The 20,205-nt window shown below is 40.3% G+C and overlaps 1 protein-coding gene across 6 annotated transcripts in view; it reads left to right on the top strand.

The window, feature by feature from the left end:
• The window catches only part of GLIS1 (GLIS family zinc finger 1), a 212,404-nt gene that overhangs the window by 173,766 nt on the left and 18,433 nt on the right, over positions 1-20,205 (top strand). For 4 of the 6 annotated variants that reach the window (XM_054834417.1, XM_054834416.1, XM_054834412.1 and 1 more), the window contains 3 exons: positions 666-776; positions 4,556-4,688; positions 12,943-13,093. In XM_054834417.1, the coding sequence (XP_054690392.1) occupies positions 666-776; positions 4,556-4,688; positions 12,943-13,093 (395 nt within the window). The remainder of the gene's footprint in view (positions 1-665; positions 777-4,555; positions 4,689-12,942; positions 13,094-20,205) is intronic. The other 2 variants (XM_054834413.1, XM_054834415.1) reach the window with 2 other exon arrangements.

Raw genomic sequence — 20,205 nt, 5'->3', positions numbered from 1 at the left:
ATAGAAGTGGCAAGCTCTGCCATATGCCATAATCAGCTGGAATGGTCTTCCCAACAAAATCAACGATAGTGGATTTTCCTTTCTGCATTGATTTGCTCAGATGTTAATATTTGATGCGAGTTGCTTGGTTAGGATTTATAAAAAGAAAGATATTGCTGCTGCTATTCAAAACAGCTACAAGGTATGAAGGAAACCAAATGTGTGCTGTGCCACAATCTTTGCTCTGCTGCATATGGAACACTTATTGTAAAAACTACGTAAATCAGAACCGAAACCAGAGCTTCTATATTTATAATTATACTGGGTGATCTCATGATCGTTTTGTCCACTGTAAAGGCTAGAAAAAAAGTAATGGTCTCAAAACCCATCCAGTTAGATCTCATTAGCATTTAATTCAGCCCAGTAATCAATATCCAACATGACAGAGCATAGATGTGTCAAGTGCTCTCAGTGCTTGCATGGAGTGCAAAATCAGAGCGATCAATGCGGTGGTTCTGTTTGCATCATGCCTGGCTTGTGCACATAGAAGAGACAGAGCAAATCTGGAAACAGCAAACAGAGCAAACAGCTCAGGCTCCACACTGTGTTTCACAGAAGTGGCCGTCCATGCTGACTTTAGAGATGCAGAGGGATATGAACTCTTTTCCCTTTTCTCGCATTTACAGAAACCTTATGCCTGTCAGATTCCTGGCTGCTCCAAACGCTACACCGACCCCAGCTCTCTGCGCAAACATGTGAAAGCTCATTCAGCCAAAGAACAACAGGTGCGTAAGAAGGTAAGACCCATTACGCAAAAAGTGACACATCTCCAGATCTCCTCGATATAGTTATTTTTAATTTAGCTTTAGTTTATATATTTTAAAATCAGAGTTCTTCCACAATATTGCTAAAAGAAAACTTAAGTTGAGGTAATTTTCCTGTTGGTTTTTAATCACTGTTGTTAACCAATCCATCTTACACTTTTGCACTTTCAAGGCTACCACCCTCGAATTTCAGTTTGCCCCACACTTTCTCTCCAAGCTTTTCTTTCCTGTTCATCTTTCATACACAAGCCCAAATTCTGCTGCCATTCACATAAAATGTCCACGCATTGAGTCTCTGCAATTAGCTAGTAAATACGTGTTGGCAGATCATCTAAAACACAAATGAAACTAAGCCAGGATACTGTGGAAAGGTCAGGAAAGGAGCACTTGTAATAGATGAGAATGAACCCCCTTGCTTTTCCCACCACATCTGTATTTTAAATGCATTTATAAATCATTCCAAACCCAGACTGCTAGTTATGTTTTCACTACTATTAGATTCAAGTAAGTATCTTGGTTTCTGTGGGCTAAGTCCTGAACTCATTATTAAATGGAGATGCTTACAGGCACCAGCCCAGGATCAGAGACTTGTTTATTACACATTTGTACACACAGTTTGTAAAAAGATGATTGGGACCCCATGGGGCTGGTCTGTGACAGAATGGACTATGAGCATACTTCAGGCCCAGGAGTGGAAGGGAATGCAAACCTTAGCAAGCAATTACAATTAGTTCAATAAGCAGCAATGACATCTTCCCCCAGCTGCCTCGCCACTGCCAAGAGCATCATGGATGTGACAGCAAGGCATGTTTAAAGGATGGAGCACAGAGCAGAAATGACAGCCTGGCAAGATAGAGCTAGGGAGCAGCTAGTTTGGAAAAATGTCAAAGGTAAGAACAAGACGTATTGGAGAGCAAAGAGAGGAACGTGTAGACAATAGCAGAACCCAGGTGATCTTAGTTACACAATTTGGGATGAGCTGTGGAGTGAGATGGATGTCAAAAAGGCCTAATTTTCCTGCTTGAATACAACTGTGATGAGTTCATACTGATTTGCCCTTGTGTCAGCCATGCGCCCTGTCTTACACCCCTTCCCTCTTGCTACTTCTCAGCATGAATTATATTCCCTACAGTTTTCACTTGGCTAGATTCACTGATCTGAACTTATGGTCCCCTTTCCTAGGACAGTTGTCTGTCCCCCAGTTCTTCCTGTAACCCTGCTCTGCGTCAGGTGCTTGCTGTCTGAGTAACACTCTCTAGAACATCAGTGTCCAGAGTTGTGCACACTATTTCAAATAATCAGTCAAGAAACACTTGTTACATGTGGAGCTTTGTGCCTGGGGGTAACACTATTCATACCTAGCACCCACCCAGATGTCCACAGAATCAAGTCATTGTCTCTGCAGGTACCAGGTCTAGCCAGAACTCTTATTTAGCCTGGCAGGACTGGAAAGGACTGCCTAGTTTTCAAGCCCAATTTTGTATTAGCAGGCCATGTGGTTTCACTACAGCTCTCTAGAAGGTTCCTGTGCACATGCCTCCCACGCCACAGGTCACAAAATTGCCAACACTTCCCTAGAGCAACCTTTAGGTCTTAATGAGAGTAAGAGTCAGAAAGCCATAGCAGTAATTGTCCACAGAAAGAGGTTGACTGTGGCGCCAGAGTCTTTTGCAATAGCAAGATCTTTGCAACAGGAAGATTTTGGGTTTATGAAATTCTCAGTGGATTGTGGAAAGCAACCACGCTCCCTATTCCAAAGGAGACAACCCCTCCAGCTTTCCTTCCTACAGTTGCTGACATACTTCTTAGGGGAAGGAAGGAGGGAATTATTTCCTAATACCAAACGTGGGTATCTTTTGTTCAGTTTTGTGTACTGGGCTGAATGCACTAACGTGTTAACATCCTTTACATATGGACAAAGGAACAGTCCCCACTGTTATACCCTGTACCTGCTGAGGCCTATTTCCAGTTCTAGGGAGGCAGGTGGGAAAAAAACCTAAATCCAAATTTTACATTAAGGTACACAAAGTACTTCCTGCGTAAGCAGTGGGAGGCCTCAAGCATAGAATCAATACAAGACAAATATGGTACACACAAATTGCAAACTCAAGCTGCTTAGATGTACCAAAACATCAAACATCCAGCTCTTAATCTCCTTTCCTGCATGCATATACATACCCTCCCATACACTTATCAAGTCTATCTTAAAATAATGTTAGTTCCTTGCCTCCCACACCTTATTTGGTAGACCAATCTAAATCTGCACTCCTCCAGTGGTTTGAAATCATCTTCAGATTTCCTGTCTCATTTATCCATGATAGCTTTATGAATACTTGATCCTGTGTCTTTTTTCCTTAAACTTAAAAGGCATCTGAAAAAGCAGCAGATTTAGAGTGCATTTTGAACAGGCTCTCTTAAAAGGGACCAAAGCAAATCTGACTCATAAAGAAACAATAAAACACCCCAAATATTTAAATGTATTATAGGGGAAAAAAAACCCCTTTCACAACTAAGTAAATCTCAGTGTTATTGAAACGGTGCCAGTCTACTTTGGAAAAAAGGGGGAAAGACTGTTTATATTCACTTGCTTATTTTTGGTTATAACTCAGCAAAGGCAGTTGTCTGCAGGTATCAGCTTCCCAGGAGTTCTGACTGGAAATGACTAAGCCAAGAAAGAAAAATTAACAGGCTGCTCTGCCCACATGTCTTGGTTGAGATATGCTACCAAAATGTGCCATCTCTGATATAAAATAAAATGTGTGAGCTTAGACTTACATCAAAGGAATCCTGAATATTTAGTTCATAGCCTAGAAGATGACTGCAGTGGTAATATTTGGTTGTTCTGAAAGACTTTACAAGATCAAAATAGGAGAAAGTTAGCTGTTAATTTAGTAGTAGTTTAAGTTTAATTGGCTGCAGATGCACTTTGTGATCCAAACGTTAGATGTTTATCTTGAACCAACAAATGGCTGTATAGCAGAGTTCTAAATAGGTTTGCCTGGAGCTTTTATTTAGAATAACCAAACCCAGGGGAGATCGGTATGCAAAACTGTAAACGTAAAGACAATAACTATTTATTAATGGCTATAGAAAATGATGGCTGTTTGTGTAATGTGAGCACTATATTATGACAAAAGCTTGGCAGCATCAGCATGTTTGAAAGAGAATTAGAAATGCTTTTCTTTCTTAATTCTCCTCTCCTGCTGTTTTTAATATGATCGACATTGTGGTTTTCAAGAGTTTGCTTCAGACACTTTTGCCAGAGCTTTAATTTACATGGAGAACAGCTGACATATCAGTGATACCTCTTACACATTACTGACAGCATATTATTCCACCAGTTCTAATCTGATAAGCACAAATGCTTTTCATTCCCTATCAAATGTCTTTCCAAGTGTCACAGCTAGAAGGTGATGCAATCCTTTTGCCACAGAACCGAAGAAACTATAGAAAGCCTGAAAATACACAGTTAAATTACTCAGGAAAGTTTGAAGAAACACAGGGTACATTATTTTCTGAAGCAAACTGTTGCTGATTTAAGATCAGCACACTTGTGCACTTAAGAAAACCAAAATTATCTGTAATTAAAAATACCAAGTAATAGATACATCCTTATTTACACCAACTTCCTAAGAATGACATTTTGTTCCTTCTTCCTACACATAATCTTTAAGCACAGAAACATGAATTTAATTAGAAGTAATTTGGTTTACTTTTTGAAATAAAATGTTTGTTTTATCCTCCTCTTGTAGCTAAATTCATGTACTGATATCGAACAAGATGTACTAAGTGAATGCTTAGCTATACAACAACTCCACACATCTTCACAACACATTTTGGATGGGAAATGTGGCAGATCTGTAGGTCATCATGATTTAATTACAGGTAAGAATACTTCTATTAAGTATGGTGCTAAATATGTCACATAATACAAGATTTAAAACAGAAAAGCTTATAGGTCTGATTTGCCACTATGGAAGATGAAAAAAAAACAAACCACCAACAAATAAAATTAAATAATTTTGTGAGTTGTTTGCTAAGGTCTGACTTTTTTTTTTTTTTCACAGTTAGTCAGCCAAATAGCTCCTACTAATTTCATGTGAAGGGGGTAGCAGCCCTGCTGAAAGTCAGCCTCTATCCATTTGTTCTCTTTTTAAAAGTTTGCCTTGGCTTCAGCAGAATGCAGGTGCATGGGCCTTGCTCAAGTCAAATGAGTGCTCTAGCAAAGACAAAGGCACTCAGCAATAAGGTTTTCCAGCTCTTCAGGAGCTGCAGAAAAGTTGATGAGGCTGTGTATTATCATGCACTGTGTGATTATAACAAATAATATGGTGGTGTATGAATGGAGCAAAAGCTTGAATTTGAAATGTCAAACATGTTGTTTTAATTATCTTTCCTAGTATTTAATCTTTCTGTCATTCGTTCTTGTCTGTCTTGTGGTTTGAACAAGAGCTGGCCCCTTTCATGGACCTTAGACTGTTCTATACATTTTAGAGGAAGAGAAAAAGATGCTTCCACTCCCTTTTGCTTAAGATCTAGATTCACAACTTTTGAACCTCAGCAGAGGATCCTGAATCAGGGATGTAGCAATCTCAGGTTCTATGTTTAGCCAGAGAGAAAAAGGAACTCTCCAAGGCCATCAATTTAATTGCTATCTGCCTCACCCTGTAAAGGCACCCATATCCCTCCACTGATTCTAGAGATTAGAGTGGGGAACCTTTCACTTAGCTGTTTTCACTCTCTAATCTCTCTCCGTCCATGTAACTATTTAGCCCTTTTTCTATTTTTCATATTTATTTTATTCTTGGCTTCAGCAACATCATATATCAGTAAGTTGTGAAGTCCACACTTTTTTGATTATTTCAGATGATGTTTGATGAGAAGAACATGCACGTAGACTCTTACTTGGTCTGCTTTGGTGGAACCTGCTTCTGGACAATCATTCACATTACTGTCTTTGAAACGTCTCTAACTCTGTATTATCCATTTTGGGATGGGATAACCAATACCACACACAACATTCCAGATTATGCCATTCACCTGATTTATAAGCCGTCACTGTCGTGTTTTCTTGTGTCATTTTCTGTCATGTTCCAGACACATCCCAATATCTTACTCATTTTTTAATGACAGCTATGTATTAGAAATGGGATGGATATATGGCAACATTTTATATCTAGCACAGATATTAATCGCTTTTTCATTCTATAATGTTTAAATAACAATGCCTACTATTCCCTGTTTTGTACAGACTATTCCTAATTTGGGGGCAGGAATGTGGAGTCTGGTATACCACATGTTATGCTTAAGAGTGGAGGACAGTGGAATCATAGAATCATAGAGTAGTTCAGGTTGGAAGGGACCTTGAAAGGCCATCTAGTCCAACCTCCCTGCCATGGGCAGGGACATCTTCAACTAGATCAGGTTGCTCAGAGCCCCATCCAGCCTGAGCTTGAATGTTTCCAGGGACTGAGCATCTACCACTTCTCTGGGCAACCTGTTCCAGTGTTTCACCACCCTCATTGTAAAAAAATTCTTCCTTAGATCTAGTCTGAATCTACCCTCTTTTAGATTAAAACCATCACCCCTTATCCTGTCGCTACAGGCCCTACTAAGAAGTCCATCTCCCTTTTTCTTATAATCCAGCTTTAAGTATTGAAAGGCCACAATAAGGTCTCCCTGGAGCCTTATCTTCTCCAGGCTTAGCAAATCCAACTCTCTCAGCCTTTCCTCATAGGAGGAAGTCTTTGGATTGCAGAGCAGAGCCAAGGTGAAACGCAAAAAGGCAGGGATGGCATTTTTAAAGACTTTACTTTCAAACTTGGTCAATACTAGAAAATGTTCAGTACTATTAAAATCCAAAATTATTCATAAAATGATTTAGCTTAGAGCTAAATTAATCTATCTTGATTTAAGATGCATTTTATCCTCTTTCAGTTCCACTGTGGAGGAGAGACTTGACTTGGTATCACTAAATATGTTTTGAATTGATTTAGTAACTGAGTATGAGCTTTCCAGACAAACCCTAGCTTGTTTCTGTTGAGGCTTAGAGAAATCCAATAGTAAACTGGGATTAGAAAACAAAAATGCCTGGTGCTAGTTCCCCTGCACCAAGGGAAGAGCTGGTGCACTTTATTAATATATTTTGCTTTATAAGTGCAAAGTAATAAATTACTAAAAATTACTTAGACAAGAATCTCCTGCTTTCTTCTGTCACTCCAAATCCTAAAAATAAAAACAAAAAAAAATGCATCCTGCTTTTCATCTCCTATTCTCCTTTCTTGTTCAAGTTGCACTAAAATGTTGGAATGTAACTGGTGAACAGAATGGAGTAGAAATGGAAATAACCCATCATTCTAACATTGTTCTCCTGGGAGTCTGCACTCACGGTTTATATGTGGCTCCTCAAGAAGTGGCAGAAAGCTGGAGGGATTTGGGGGGTTATTTCCATTCTCTGCCTTTGTCATCTGCACTCTGAAGATCTGTGAGAGCAGCAGACTGGCATAACTGAAGCATGGCTTGGCCTCTCGCTGCCAGGCAGGACAGAAAAGACCAGTGACATTTCCCTCAGAATAGAACTTAAGAACCTCAGAAATAGCCTCAGATTTCAAGTGACAACAATAAACCAGGAAAAAAGTTATTAGCTTACAGATAAACAGACTATCCCTAGCCTCTCAGTGTCATTTCTGAGAACCTCTTGTGAAATGAAGGATTTTATTTATCAATAATACTGGCTTTCTCTGATATGATTTCTTTGCTGATTGTATCAATCCATCACCAGGATATTGTAAAAAACTAGTAAATCTTCCCTGATACTTCCATTGGGTCACCCCATATGAAACCCCATCACATGCACAGTATGAAAAAGTGCCAGGGAACATAAATCAAGATTTCAAAGACTGTTTTACAGGAAAACAGAAGTTGCTTCATACTATGTGTAGTACAATTCCATAGGCAAAACTTCCTCTGTTGTTATTTAGGGCATATAAGCTAAAGTGCTGATCCTTACAGAATTAAAGCATATGGACATTCCTGCTGCCACCTATAGTCTGCAATGATTGCACAGGTGCTCTTTCAGAGGTAATATATCTGGAGAAATCTGCTATAATACTCTATATAGTATATATGTAGATAAATACAGTATATGATGTCCTCTTGATTCCACTTGAAAATATGAAAATGTTCATGGTTTGGGGGTTTGTTTTGAGTTTGGTTAGTGGTTTTTTCCTATTTTTTCTTTTTTTTTTCTTTTTCAAAGAAACCACATTATTAATGTGCAGAGCTCTGGGCTTTAGGGATCACTTGGATTCCTGGAGAGCCTCAGTTTTGTCTTTCTCCAAGTTAAAGCACATTTTAAATATATCAGGGATGAAAGCCAATCACAGAAAAAATGAAATATTTAAAAAGCTCCCATCCCTTGTGTCCGACTTCAAAGCAGGCTTGTGCTTAGGACTGGGTAAGACAGTGAGCAAAAGAATGTTTTGCAGTCAGAGGGACCCATTGTTTGCTTAGATCTTCCTCCTTTTTCCCTCCTCATAACTAAGATGCTTCATGGCTGCACACGTTCAACTCTAGCTGTGCCCAAGAGCTCATATCACTCTCCCTGCAAAGGAAGTGTCTCCATTTAGGTAATTTCACTCTGGCATTTTCTCTGGGCATGTTTTATTATTGTTTTTTTGGTCTCGGTTAGCATAAAGTGGGGGGGGGGGGAGGGAGGGGAAACGCTGCTAGTCACAGATGCTCAGAGTAGTGTTGTAGCAACAGATGTTAAGGTTAAAGGCCAAGCCATTTAAAATATTGATTGATGACATATATTTACAAGCTAAGATGGTCAATGCGTGAAGAGGCCCAAGGTGCACAGCCCTGAAAGTGGGTTGCACTTGCAGGAGCAGTCATTCATAACAGCTCCAAAGGTTCTGTGTGACTTCAGGTACTCAGAATATTATAGCTCACTGCCGAAAAAAAGGAAGAAAAACTGTAAAAGAAGTGAAATTTTAGAAGTACTGAAAATTATACTGAGGCTGTAATAGCAACTGCTCTTCCTCCCTTGACTTCTTCCATTGTAGAGGCACCTAGTTTCCAGGGCAAAAGGATCCATGCAGCAAAGATAGCTTTTCTCTCCCCTCAAACAACTCTTCCTTTCTGTTAGGGCTTAGCAGTGGGAAGGACCTTATACACCCTCATATCACCAGATACCTCCTGCTTCCCTGATCAAGTTCACTCTCTCTTTCCTGCTAAACTGCCCCTGCCAATATTTCCTTCTAAAAGCACCATCTTTGGGCTTAACACCCATGAACATCAGGTAGTCATGGAATCAGAGTGACAGCAGCTCCAATCTTTGAGTGTCTTAAATCTGGAATAAAATATGCACATCAAAACTTTTTACAGTCAAAATGAATTCCAGTAGCAGCATATATGGGTGATAGCTGATAGCATTCATAGTGCCTAGTATAGTACACCCTGCACAGTGCCCATGACCAGAGAAAGGTCTGACCCTCTGAAGGAAATCAATTTAACAGTCTGTTGGAGTGCCCTTGTTTTGTACTGTGTAAGATAAATAACTTTTAACTTTAAATAAGTACCAATTTTGTTCTCGGTGACTCAACAGAAATGACTAATGTCTCATTGCAGACTCACATGGAATCTCGTAGTAAAGCCCATCTTCCACATGGCCCTCGAAGTACTCTTAATTACAGGCAGATACCCCATGCAAGCAAAGCAAGTGAACAATAGGGTCAGTTCTTTGTCTACATTGGCTCATGTTTTGGCTTTCTTACTATCCAGAAGCTTCAGGGGCGGATGCAGCCCTCATCCAAATGGGCGACTGTACAGTCTCAGAGCCTCTTCAGCAGGCACAGGAGCACATGTCACTGTGTCTGATGCCAGAGCAGCCTTGAGCTCCCCCCATTCCTCCCACTAACCCTGTGTTCGAGGGATGCACGCCGTACACATCAGGGCCCTGGGTTTAGTCTCATTTCCTTAGGAAGCAAGGCTTATGTAATCCTTTTGCTCGCCTCTCTGTCCACATGTGTGTCAGTCCCCTTCCCCACAGTATTTTTTTAAATCCATTAGCCAAGCTCAACCACATTTGACAAATGCCTCACAGATAATTGCATTCTGACAAGTTCCATGAATGCTGGCAGCTGGATACCAGAGAGTGGCACCCAAAACTAGTGTTCCCACTGCGGGAGAGGCAGGCAGGGCTCAGCTGTGACACATGCTGCTTGGCAGCAGGCAGCACACGTGTAGCACCACATTTGTCAAAGTGTCACAAAGGATATGGGGACAGCTGGGTTTACCCTGACGTGCTTCAGCCCATGTTGCGGTGGGCTGCCGATCTAGCAATGCCATGGAGAGGGGGTGACAGTGCGAGGGGAGCCGGTGGCTTTTAGGGTGAGGCGGCACAAGCTGCGGTATGGAAGGAGGGTGGGGGGATGCGAGGACAAGAGATGCCACGTGTCAAACTGAGCATGAGTGAGGGCGTTGTGGTAAATAAAGATGTAGGAAGAGGAAAACTGACTAATGAAGAAACCCTACAAGCCTCAGCGTGCACATACTCCAAGCAGGGACCTTTTCCAGAGAAGGTGTGATCAGGAAGTCAAAAGATGGACAAACTCAGGGTAGATGGAAGAAGCCCTACTTTATCTAAGAGAGGAGATCCATAACTAGACAACTCTTCAAGCCCAAGAGTGGGCAATGGGAGTCCACCCTAGCAGTTCCACAGACGGGTAAACTCTGCATGGTGCTTGAGTATGACAGAAACGGGGTGACAGGGATTCTGGTTTCATTTGGATTTCTCGTGGGGTGCATTTGAGTGCATGGGATCACACAGGACTTGGCTCCTGGACATATGGATGTGTAGGATGTTTCTTTTACCATTTTCTTGCTTCTCTAGAGGGGCATGCTTGTTGTAGGTACTCTGCTACTCTTTCTCATCCACCTCAAGCAAATAACTGAACTATCCTCAGTAGGTGAGACAGTAAAAAAGGGGCCAGGAGAGACCTCTTAAACATTCACAAATTGTTCAGAACTGAGACCATAAAATAAAACATTTGAGTGTGTTTACTGGCCACCAACACTGCTAAAACTACCTTTTGAGGGTTTTTCAGCTTTTTGGATGAGTTATTGACAGGGGCCAGTAGTAGTCTGGTAGCCTCAGAGAGTTCTTTTTAGGTTCAGCAGTTTCCTCCAGGCTGTGCTGCCAATATACCTGAACTGCGTGTTGTAGGAAATACAGCTGAAGTGTGAAATGACACTGTACAGTCAAGGTCAAATTGGTATTTGGCTCATCTTCCAAGCCTGATAATGAATTTATGAACAGTAAGGATTTGGGGGAGTGGAAACTATTGTATTATAAAATGGACTGAAGCCACCAATAGAAAAATGACATTTTCACAATGTAGCATCCGAGCTACTGACTTACTGTTATCAGAAGAGGCCTTGACAAATAAATCCCAGCATCACCTGGGAACATCTGACTCCGTAAAGCCCCTTCTGTCTGGCTTTCAGTGCAGAAAGCAAGTTGGTTTCACTGGCTGGTTGACAAATGTTCTGTCTAGCGGGAGACAGAGATGATGTGGTTCATTCTGTTGCTTTAGATCTGTCAACAGCTGAGGACTCATTGTTCTTGAGAGGTTTTTGACTCATCTGAAGTCCCTGACAAAGGTGGCTGGAATCTTGCCTTAGTGGCTCTGCTCTTCAATCGCACAGAAACAGATGCCGACATTCAGCCATTGCTTATCTGCCTGGAGGGGAGTCACACATTCCCCACAGCTCCAGATTTTCATGTTGCCTTCTGCTTGTTCCATGTCACTGCGAGGGTTTGGGAGGAGTGCCATCCAGAACCCTGTCAGTGACACGGGCCATGGCCAGGCATTGCTGACACACAGCTCTGCCTTTCTGAATGTGTAGCTCTGCACACAGTGAGTGGGAGACGAAAGATGAATGCTACAGGAGGAGAGAAGGCAAAGAAACTAGGCCTCAGAGGGGGTGTGGGATCTTCTGTGCTGTATAGCTGGACACTGTGGGAGCTGGCAAACTTCATTTGTTCCCCACAGCCTTCAGAACACGAGTGGCTGTTCTAGTCCTCCTCTGTGTGCAGATTCCCTGGGAGGCATGCCCTGATGGGCCAAAACTCTGGGAGATGTGTTGTAGGCAAACTTTAAGAAGGGCAGAGAAACTGAGAAAAGAAAGCCTAGACTTTTCCAAGAACTGCATTTACTAGGTGCCAGTCTTTTTTCTCCCCTGCCATAGGGGGGCATTTGCAAACAGCATTCATAACTCCAGGCAGCAAGCACTTCTGCCATCTCCCCTTATTAAAGACCTGCCCTCGGTGCAGCCTTCATGCCAAAAGTTAAGGCCCTGACCCTGAGATAGCCTAGACTGTCTTAGTGCATGGAGAAGGGAAACTAAAAGAAAAAAACTTAACGCCAGCATCTTAATCCAAGAGTCTTGGACAACGCTTCCTTGACAAATTATGTGCTTGAGGGCATGACAGACACTTGGCTGTTGGTGCCTAACTGTCATGGTAGAGGAGAGTAGCCAGAGTGCCCCCAAAAAATGGAACATCCGTACCTCAGTACCTCTGTGTACTAGTAAAGCTTTTGTTTTCATAGTCTCATTAAAAATTTTTTCCTCACTCCTCTTCGCATTTAATTTATTGGGGTTTTATTTGTATCGATATGTGATATTTTTAAATGGTCCAGGCTGTCCAGCAGCATACTAACTGAAAGTCAAATTAAAAAGTTTGAAATGAACAACGAAAAAAACCCAAGTCCTGAGTGCTCTGAGGTTGGTGTCTAATGTGATGTCGGTAAGGTATCAGGTACTGCTCTGCTATCAATATGAGCTCCATTGTGCTGCAAACAAGTGAGCACTGCAGATTCTCACTCAGAAGTATGGTAAAGGCAGGGTGAGAGTCCTGCCAGGTCCTGCTAGCTGTTGGGAGGAGCACTTACAGGTCTGCAGTCAGAGCAAGGAAGAAACAGACCACCTGAGGGTTGGAGGGGAGAGAAGTGGGCTGCTGGGTGTTTGTGTCTCGGAGTCGGGTGGGGGAATAGGGAAGGAGTTGGGGACTCTCAACGACTTACTTGAATGCTTCCTTGCTTATTTTATTTTGCAAAATGATGTGTGTTCACAGGCATGTACAGTGGTTCCAGTGCTAACCATAATGGTCCTTCACCAGGTGTATTGCCTCCTCCTCATGACATCCCTTCAAGACACCATCCACTCGACTCTACCCTTTCCAGTCCACATCACCATCAGTCACCGTTGGAGAGTGCCAGGGAAGGGTATGTGTGTGAAACGTGTGCCCTCTGCCTGGCACGATAACGAATGATTACTTGTTTATTTTACTTTGCATGGATGCTGTTCAAATGAAGAACACTGGCCCAAACTAAGCAATTTTGTCTGTTCTAGAATCATAAAATAATTTAGGTTTGAACGTCATGTCATCCATTTCCTGTGCAAAGCAGGGCACTTTGACATTACTATCGGGTTGCTCATGGCTTTGTCCTTGTCTTCAACAAAACACACTGAGATTTTTTTCTTCATAGCCTGCAATTACATTTAGATTTTTTTTTTAATTCTTCCTTGATGACTTCTTGTATGTTTGGATAAGTGCAGAGAACTTTTCTCAGCTAAACTGAGAAATCTCTTAAAGGGTAAAAACCCAAACTATGACTCACTCAGGAATAAGGCAGTGTTTGCCTTAGTAAGACTTATTTAGTGTCAGACCAGCAGGCTTTCTTACATCCTTGCTCTCTGATAAGATCTTCTGTAATACATCTCTCAGCAGCGGGCATTAAGCAGCAAGATCCTAATCAGGGAAGAGTATATTATCACACTGATTTTATAGATAGCATTGGTACAGTACGCATTGCATTGCATTGCTACAGTATCTGGTATTTCTAAAGCACCATTTGCTCAAGGATCTCATAACATCTTCTCAACAGTAAAGAATCTCTGTAAGCCACAAAATTCTGTTCCAATCCTTTCGCTCAGATTTTTTTTGTGTGTGTGTGCCTAGACTCATGCAAATTAAACATCAAACTTACATTTTTTCTTCCCAGCACTTTGGACAGGGAGGAGACTCTGATTTTACTTTACTTATGGGAACCTGGGATACAAAGAGATTAAGAGATTTTTTCCCCTAAAAATAAGTTGGGATTCTTTAGCAAATACAGCAATTGAATGTAGAGTTTTTCCATCCTAGTCCAGTGACTGACCCATCCCTTCTTTTGTATGGGGAAAGGAAAGCCCAGAAAGTTTTTAATTGTATGCTCTAAGCAAAGGGCAGAAGGCAGCGTATATGTGGCACAGAAAGGGCACAGTAAGGAAAATTACATCTGGACTGGTTGAAGAACAATCTGATTCAGGAAATTCAATTAGGAACAAATTACTCCTTTTTTTTCTTATTGGAGGATGAATGCTGCAGCAAGCTTAGCTTCTATACCCAGTTCCTCCTGCAGCCATCTCTTCTGACCTGTGCCAGCAGCAGGTACCAGTGCCTCCTCTCAATGTATGATGCATATCTGCCCATCATAGGAATAGACTTATCCTGACCCTGTCACATAAGATGCCTGTGCCCAACCCTTCTCCTTCCCTGCCCTGCCACCCACATTCCCAACCTTGTATTTCACTGCCAATGGGAGGCACTGGGCATGCTGATTGAGGTGGAAGTTATACAAGATAAATATGACGTTTTCTGTAGCAGAGAAGGCAGTGAGCGCAGACAGGAGGAATGGAGACAGACAGTGCAAAACGAAGGTAATCCACGAGGTATTCTTTCTCTGCAGAATGGGACTACTTGAGCCTGGGGGAGTAGGATCCCTTCCTCTGCTACCCAGAGCGCTGCTCAGCTGTTCTCTCTTTGAATTGGTTCTAGGATGGGCTTCCATGGGGAGTTAAGGCATAAAATCCCAACCAAGAATGAAATACACGAAGGCTATACTATGGGAAGGATTTAACAGGCTGTCAGCAAGGTGGATTTGTTTCTAAGGCACTTCACATTTTGGTACTGTTAATAAGAAATGAAAGCAAAGACGACCAGAATGAGGGCAGCAGACAGTTTTTCAGTTTGAGGGGTCTGAAGCTCCCAGATGAATTCTCCTTGCTGCTCCTCATGTCTCCATTCCAGAGTACAGTGCTTCTCTTTTCAGCAGAATACTCTGCTGAGTGAAGTGAGTTTCTCACTGAGCTCCTTCTACAGACATTTTGATCATTTGCTTAGGCCAAAGTTTACATCAGAATTGTCTCTGCTGTTTTCTGTTCTACTGGAATAGGTATTCTTTCTCAGAGGAGACAACAGTGCTGATTTATTATCTCAGTACTTATATACTTAAGTAATGTATAATTAATAATTAATATCCTATGACAAAATGTAAGAGTGAGATGATAACAGATTTCTAACCATGAACCAAACATCAGGAAATGGAGAGTGGATAGTATTTTTGAATAGTTATTTTAAAACAGGGTATCTAGTTTCATGACATAATTACTTGGAATTTTTCAGCATCTCAAATACCATTTTCTAAACTCAAAATAATCTGTATTCAGCACTGTCACAGGCAGTCCAAGATCCTTTTACTGTATTTTAATTGTTTATGTTTACATTCTTAATGACTGCTGAAATAAAGCCTATACATGACATTTTAATTGCAAGCACAGAAACTGAGTGTGAACTAATATTCCTTGAATTTCATTTAGCACAGTTTTCTTTAAAGCATTCATCCATTTAACTGGACAAAATCACTTAATAATCTAATGCTTGGAGCCACTGAATTACAGAACTGTTACACCTTTGCCAGTTCATAGCAGTGTGCCGTTACTCATATAAAATATATATGGTTTACAATAGGAAAGAAACACCTAACACTACCTTTCTTCATATTAACTGCTCCAGCTTTCTGGCACACATAAAATGTTTTGCCTCATTTGTCAGCTGTCTCAGCATTCATGTTTAAGTAAATGCAAAGAATTTCTATACTCTGAATCAGTATGATGACAAGACTGGATTGCATAGTTTAAGTCTGTGGAATGAACCAAATGATTACTATCAAGAAATCTAATTACCGAGTCATCAAATATGCAAGATGCCAAAAACTACATGAGGTGGAGCACAAATAGTCTACTCAAGTTTGACATAAGATTCAGAATTTGATTTAAAGGCTTTTTCTTTTTTTTTTAAAAAAAGCCCTATGTTATACCATCCTTTGCCAAAGTCAATACCAAGTGCAGCAGTCAATTTTCCCAAATGGTTTGCTAAGACATTTAAATAGTTTGACAAAATTATCTAATTCACTTGAAAATGTTCTAACAAAATCTGACTTCATTACCAAATGTATTTATACTGGCTGTATACAATATGGCGAGTATTTTTTCAAATTCTGGTATGAAGGGTATGCTAGACCAAAAAACTCTACTTATATTGATACTAATTAAACTAAAAGTGTGTGACTGAGAAATATTTTGGCATCCAGAAAGTGGGCTTGTCATGCTCCAGGTTTGAATATATATATATTTTTTATTTCAGGTAGCAAAGGTTTATTTTAGCGTTTCTTGTAGTATATGCCAGGTATAATGTCTAACTTGGTTTCATTTTGCCCATTGCAAAAATAGTCTATTTTGATTTGTAGCAGAATGAAGATTGAAAAACAGCTCTTAGTATTAAATCTTAGGTGGATGTTGCACTTGGCTTTCTTTCTACTATTTTTTAGCTGTTATTACCTAGTGATCTAAAAATGTACTTAATTTCATTTATAAACTATCTCCATAAATTCCAGTTTAAAATATTTAGCATGATAAATTACTAGCTTAAATGAAACTGATATGACTAAAGTTAAGTGAGTTTGAGTGGTAGCACCAAGTTAGGGATTTGCACCAATTTAGCTTAATGACCTAACAAGGTCACTTTGTAGATCTGAACACGGTCCCTCTATATGTGACTGTGAGGCCTTCTGTCACTTGTGTCGCCTGTAACAAACAGCACTTATGTTCTCAAAAGAAGCTGGTGGTACTGAAAAATAACAACTTTACTGGGAAGGTGATGTGTCTCCAAGGGAAAGGAAAGTGCAACTATTTTTTTTTATATTCCTGTGGTAATTTAGGTCATTTCTGTTCTGTAAACACAACAGTCAATGAAGAACTAGTGGGATTAAGATATCTGTGATGTCCATAGGTGATGATTAATGAGAACTCTGAATCCAGTCTTGTGAGCCTTTAATATAAAGGAGTAAGTAATCAAGGTTAGAGGAAGGAGCTTACACAACTCTCTTTTGCCCAGGCTAACCACAACCAGTTCAAACTGTGTTCCAGACCCCCCTGAAGAGCCACTTACCCACGCAAAATCACAAGAAACAGGACTTAAAAACAATCAGTGAAAAGAGACATTTTAATCAGGCTACTTAAGTATCAGAATTTTTGTTTGCTTGCTTCTTAGCACCTGTTAATTCAAATAACACAGAAATACTTAAATGTAAAGAGTTCTCTCTTAAAAATTTAGTCCTTCATTTCTCTTTACATAAAGTAACATAGGATACACAGAGCCTCCCTTCTTGCTCAACCAGGGAACACCAGATCTGAAATTCCTGATATTTTTAAGGGTGAAAACAAATATGCAGGATAAAATCTTGTGTGTTAGATCTTTTTGTACTACTACCATGTTATACTTTGGCAATAAGAGACTGTAAGCCAGCTCCTACCCATGTTTCAGCCCTGTTCCATACATTGCCAGGACCCTGTTGGGTGCCTCCATTTCAAAGAAGACTCTAGTCCTTCCCCCTGCCGGCTCCCAGCAAGTGGCGGAGCTGGGAGAAAGCACCCTGCTCTGCAGGATTGGTTTTGGCTTCAGCTTTGCTGGGAGATGATGATGGCGGCATACAAAGGATTTGGTGGATGCTAGCTCATCGGATGGGACCAGACTGAAATTGCGGCCATAAGAGCTTCATTGTTGTTTGCAAGCAGATAGTTTTCTGGAGTGTGACTGTTCCTGGGATAATATTTAAGAAATTGCCCAGTAAAAGAAATGGGAGGAGATTCTTTTCAATATGTTATGCTATCTCCTTGAATTGCCAGAATCCAGGTCAGGTAGGAACATACCTAATTCTTATTACTTTAAGAGACACTTAGGTGTCTTAACTACTTATGTCTAATTTTTATTCATCGTTAAGTTTGTGAGCTCACATAAATAAATTGACTAGGAACTGGCATGTTGCTAGTATCTTTGTAAGAAACAAACTTTTACTCTCTAGAAGTACTGTGGAGAACTAAATACCTACACAGTTTTTATAACAGTTCCTAGGACCAAGGAGATACGTCATTCATTCATTGTGGATTCCACTGGAGAATACTCTTCATTTATAATAGAATACACAAGTCAGTGTTTTAGTCTTTCTTTCAAAAGCACTAAAACCAATAACAAGAAACAGATATCTCTGACAGCTGAAAACATTTTCAATGGAGGAAGCCAAGAACCCATCATAATTTATCTCAGTGTCATGGATCTGAGCACGCAAAAGGGGCATCAGTACATCTGTCCAAAGAAAGAACAATGTACAGGTGCAGAGCTGAGGTTCATGTAACAAAAAAAATCAGTAATTAAAAGCATCTGGTTTCAAATCCCAAGTCATTTATCTCATTGTAGAAAATGTGATCAGAATTCATTTATAATCACGTCCAGATAGGGTTATACAGTTTTTTTCCCCCCTTAAAGCAAAATTAGCATTAGCATAGACTTACTTCAACAATATATGGTTAAGAATAACTTAGTGGTTGATCATGGGGTAAAATATTGTTTGGTCATCAGCAGAAATAGGTGGGCATGTATTTAATTTCTGTTCCTAAAAGGGCTGGATTGACATTTCATTAAAAAGCCTTCATTAGTGCATCTCAAAGTGCTATGTTGCCTGCCCAGAAGAGACACTGTAAGTGAAACTATCTTAGAGTAAGAAATAAGAGAGTTACAGGAGAAGGTGGGAGGTTAAGGAGTTGGTCAGAGTAACTCAGGATGCATCTAAGATGGATTCAAGTGCAGCTCTTCTGCATTATATTAATGATTTTAGCCATTACTGGGTTTATCTGTAGTGAAATTATGCTTAACATCTGTAAAGCTGTTTTTTACCTTTTTTTTTTTAATTTTGTTTTGCTTTTTAAGCAAAACTTCTGCGGTTAGATGTAAACTATATACACCAAACAATAATTTATCATGGTAGAACAAATGATTAAGTTATCTTCACATCTCCCACTATTCAGTATAGTGGTGCCTTTTAGACTGTAAACTTGAAGACAGCAACCTATAGAGCTACCTATAGAGAATCTACCTGCACCTGGAAGCATCTTGCTGCATACTTGCCAGAGAATAATGACCTTAAATGACTAAAAGAAGATAGATCAGTCAAGCATGCAGTGCGTGCCGGATAATATTGAGTAGGCAATAGCTGTGTTTGATTGCATGTCTTCGTAATTGACTTCCTGGCAATCACTTGAACCTAAGGCAGTGCTCTTTATTTAAATATGTTTTGATATTTCTTTGACCACATTAATAAGGATTTCTTTTACTTTTGAAATACATTTTCCTGCTGGATTGTTAGCAAGAGTAAGTTTTCAAATTTCCCTTATGTGTAGCGGCTTTCATTGCAGTGATTCACCAGCTTCATTTCAAACATTATTAAACAAACCCTTATAGATTGGTACAGTTCCTATAATGATCGCTGTGATTAAATGCTCTGCAGAAATTGCTCGTATCAGATCTGCACAATTGTAGAGATATTCATTTAACATAGAAAAAATATGTGAGTTTGTGTAGGTAATGAAATGCATTACAAAATATCAAGTTATGTTTTATGCCCGACTGAGCCTTGCATGTGTATTTGTTAGAAAAGATTGTCAGTATTTCAGTACATCGCTCTGTACCTGAAGACGAGGCCCCCACAGAAAGCCTCTGAGGTACCGGGAAAGGACTCCTTTGGCTTCTGTGTCATTTTGAACCCAAAACTGTCTTCATAGCGCTGTTGATTGGTATTATTAAAAATATTCTAAAGCAATTAAATGACCTAAGACTCTTAAGTCACATTAAAGGTCCTGTGGATAGTGTTCTCCATAATGTTTATGAAACCCCTCTTAATCCTTATAGCTAACTAGCTCCTGCACTCGTACAGGCACTTGACACTGCTCAGAGTGTGGATGAGTGAAGATGCAGAACTGAATTAAAGTAACCCAAGGCAGTATTCAGAATGAAAAATAGTATCTTGTATTTATCTAGAAGCAAGGAGAAGTCTGACATTGCCTCAGTCCTACTTTAAAGATATTAGGGGGTATGTCACATGCTGCAGTAGTAGCAGAGCCAGGAACAGAGCCCGACTCTTAACGGCTACTGAGAGCTACTCAGGCTGCCACAAGCACCGAG

The sequence above is a fragment of the Grus americana genome, chromosome 8 (assembly GCF_028858705.1).
Source record: "Grus americana isolate bGruAme1 chromosome 8, bGruAme1.mat, whole genome shotgun sequence".
Classification (NCBI taxonomy): domain Eukaryota; kingdom Metazoa; phylum Chordata; class Aves; order Gruiformes; family Gruidae; genus Grus; species Grus americana.
The sequence above is the reverse complement of the archived record's forward strand: the minus strand, read 5'-3'. Positions and strand labels throughout refer to the sequence as shown.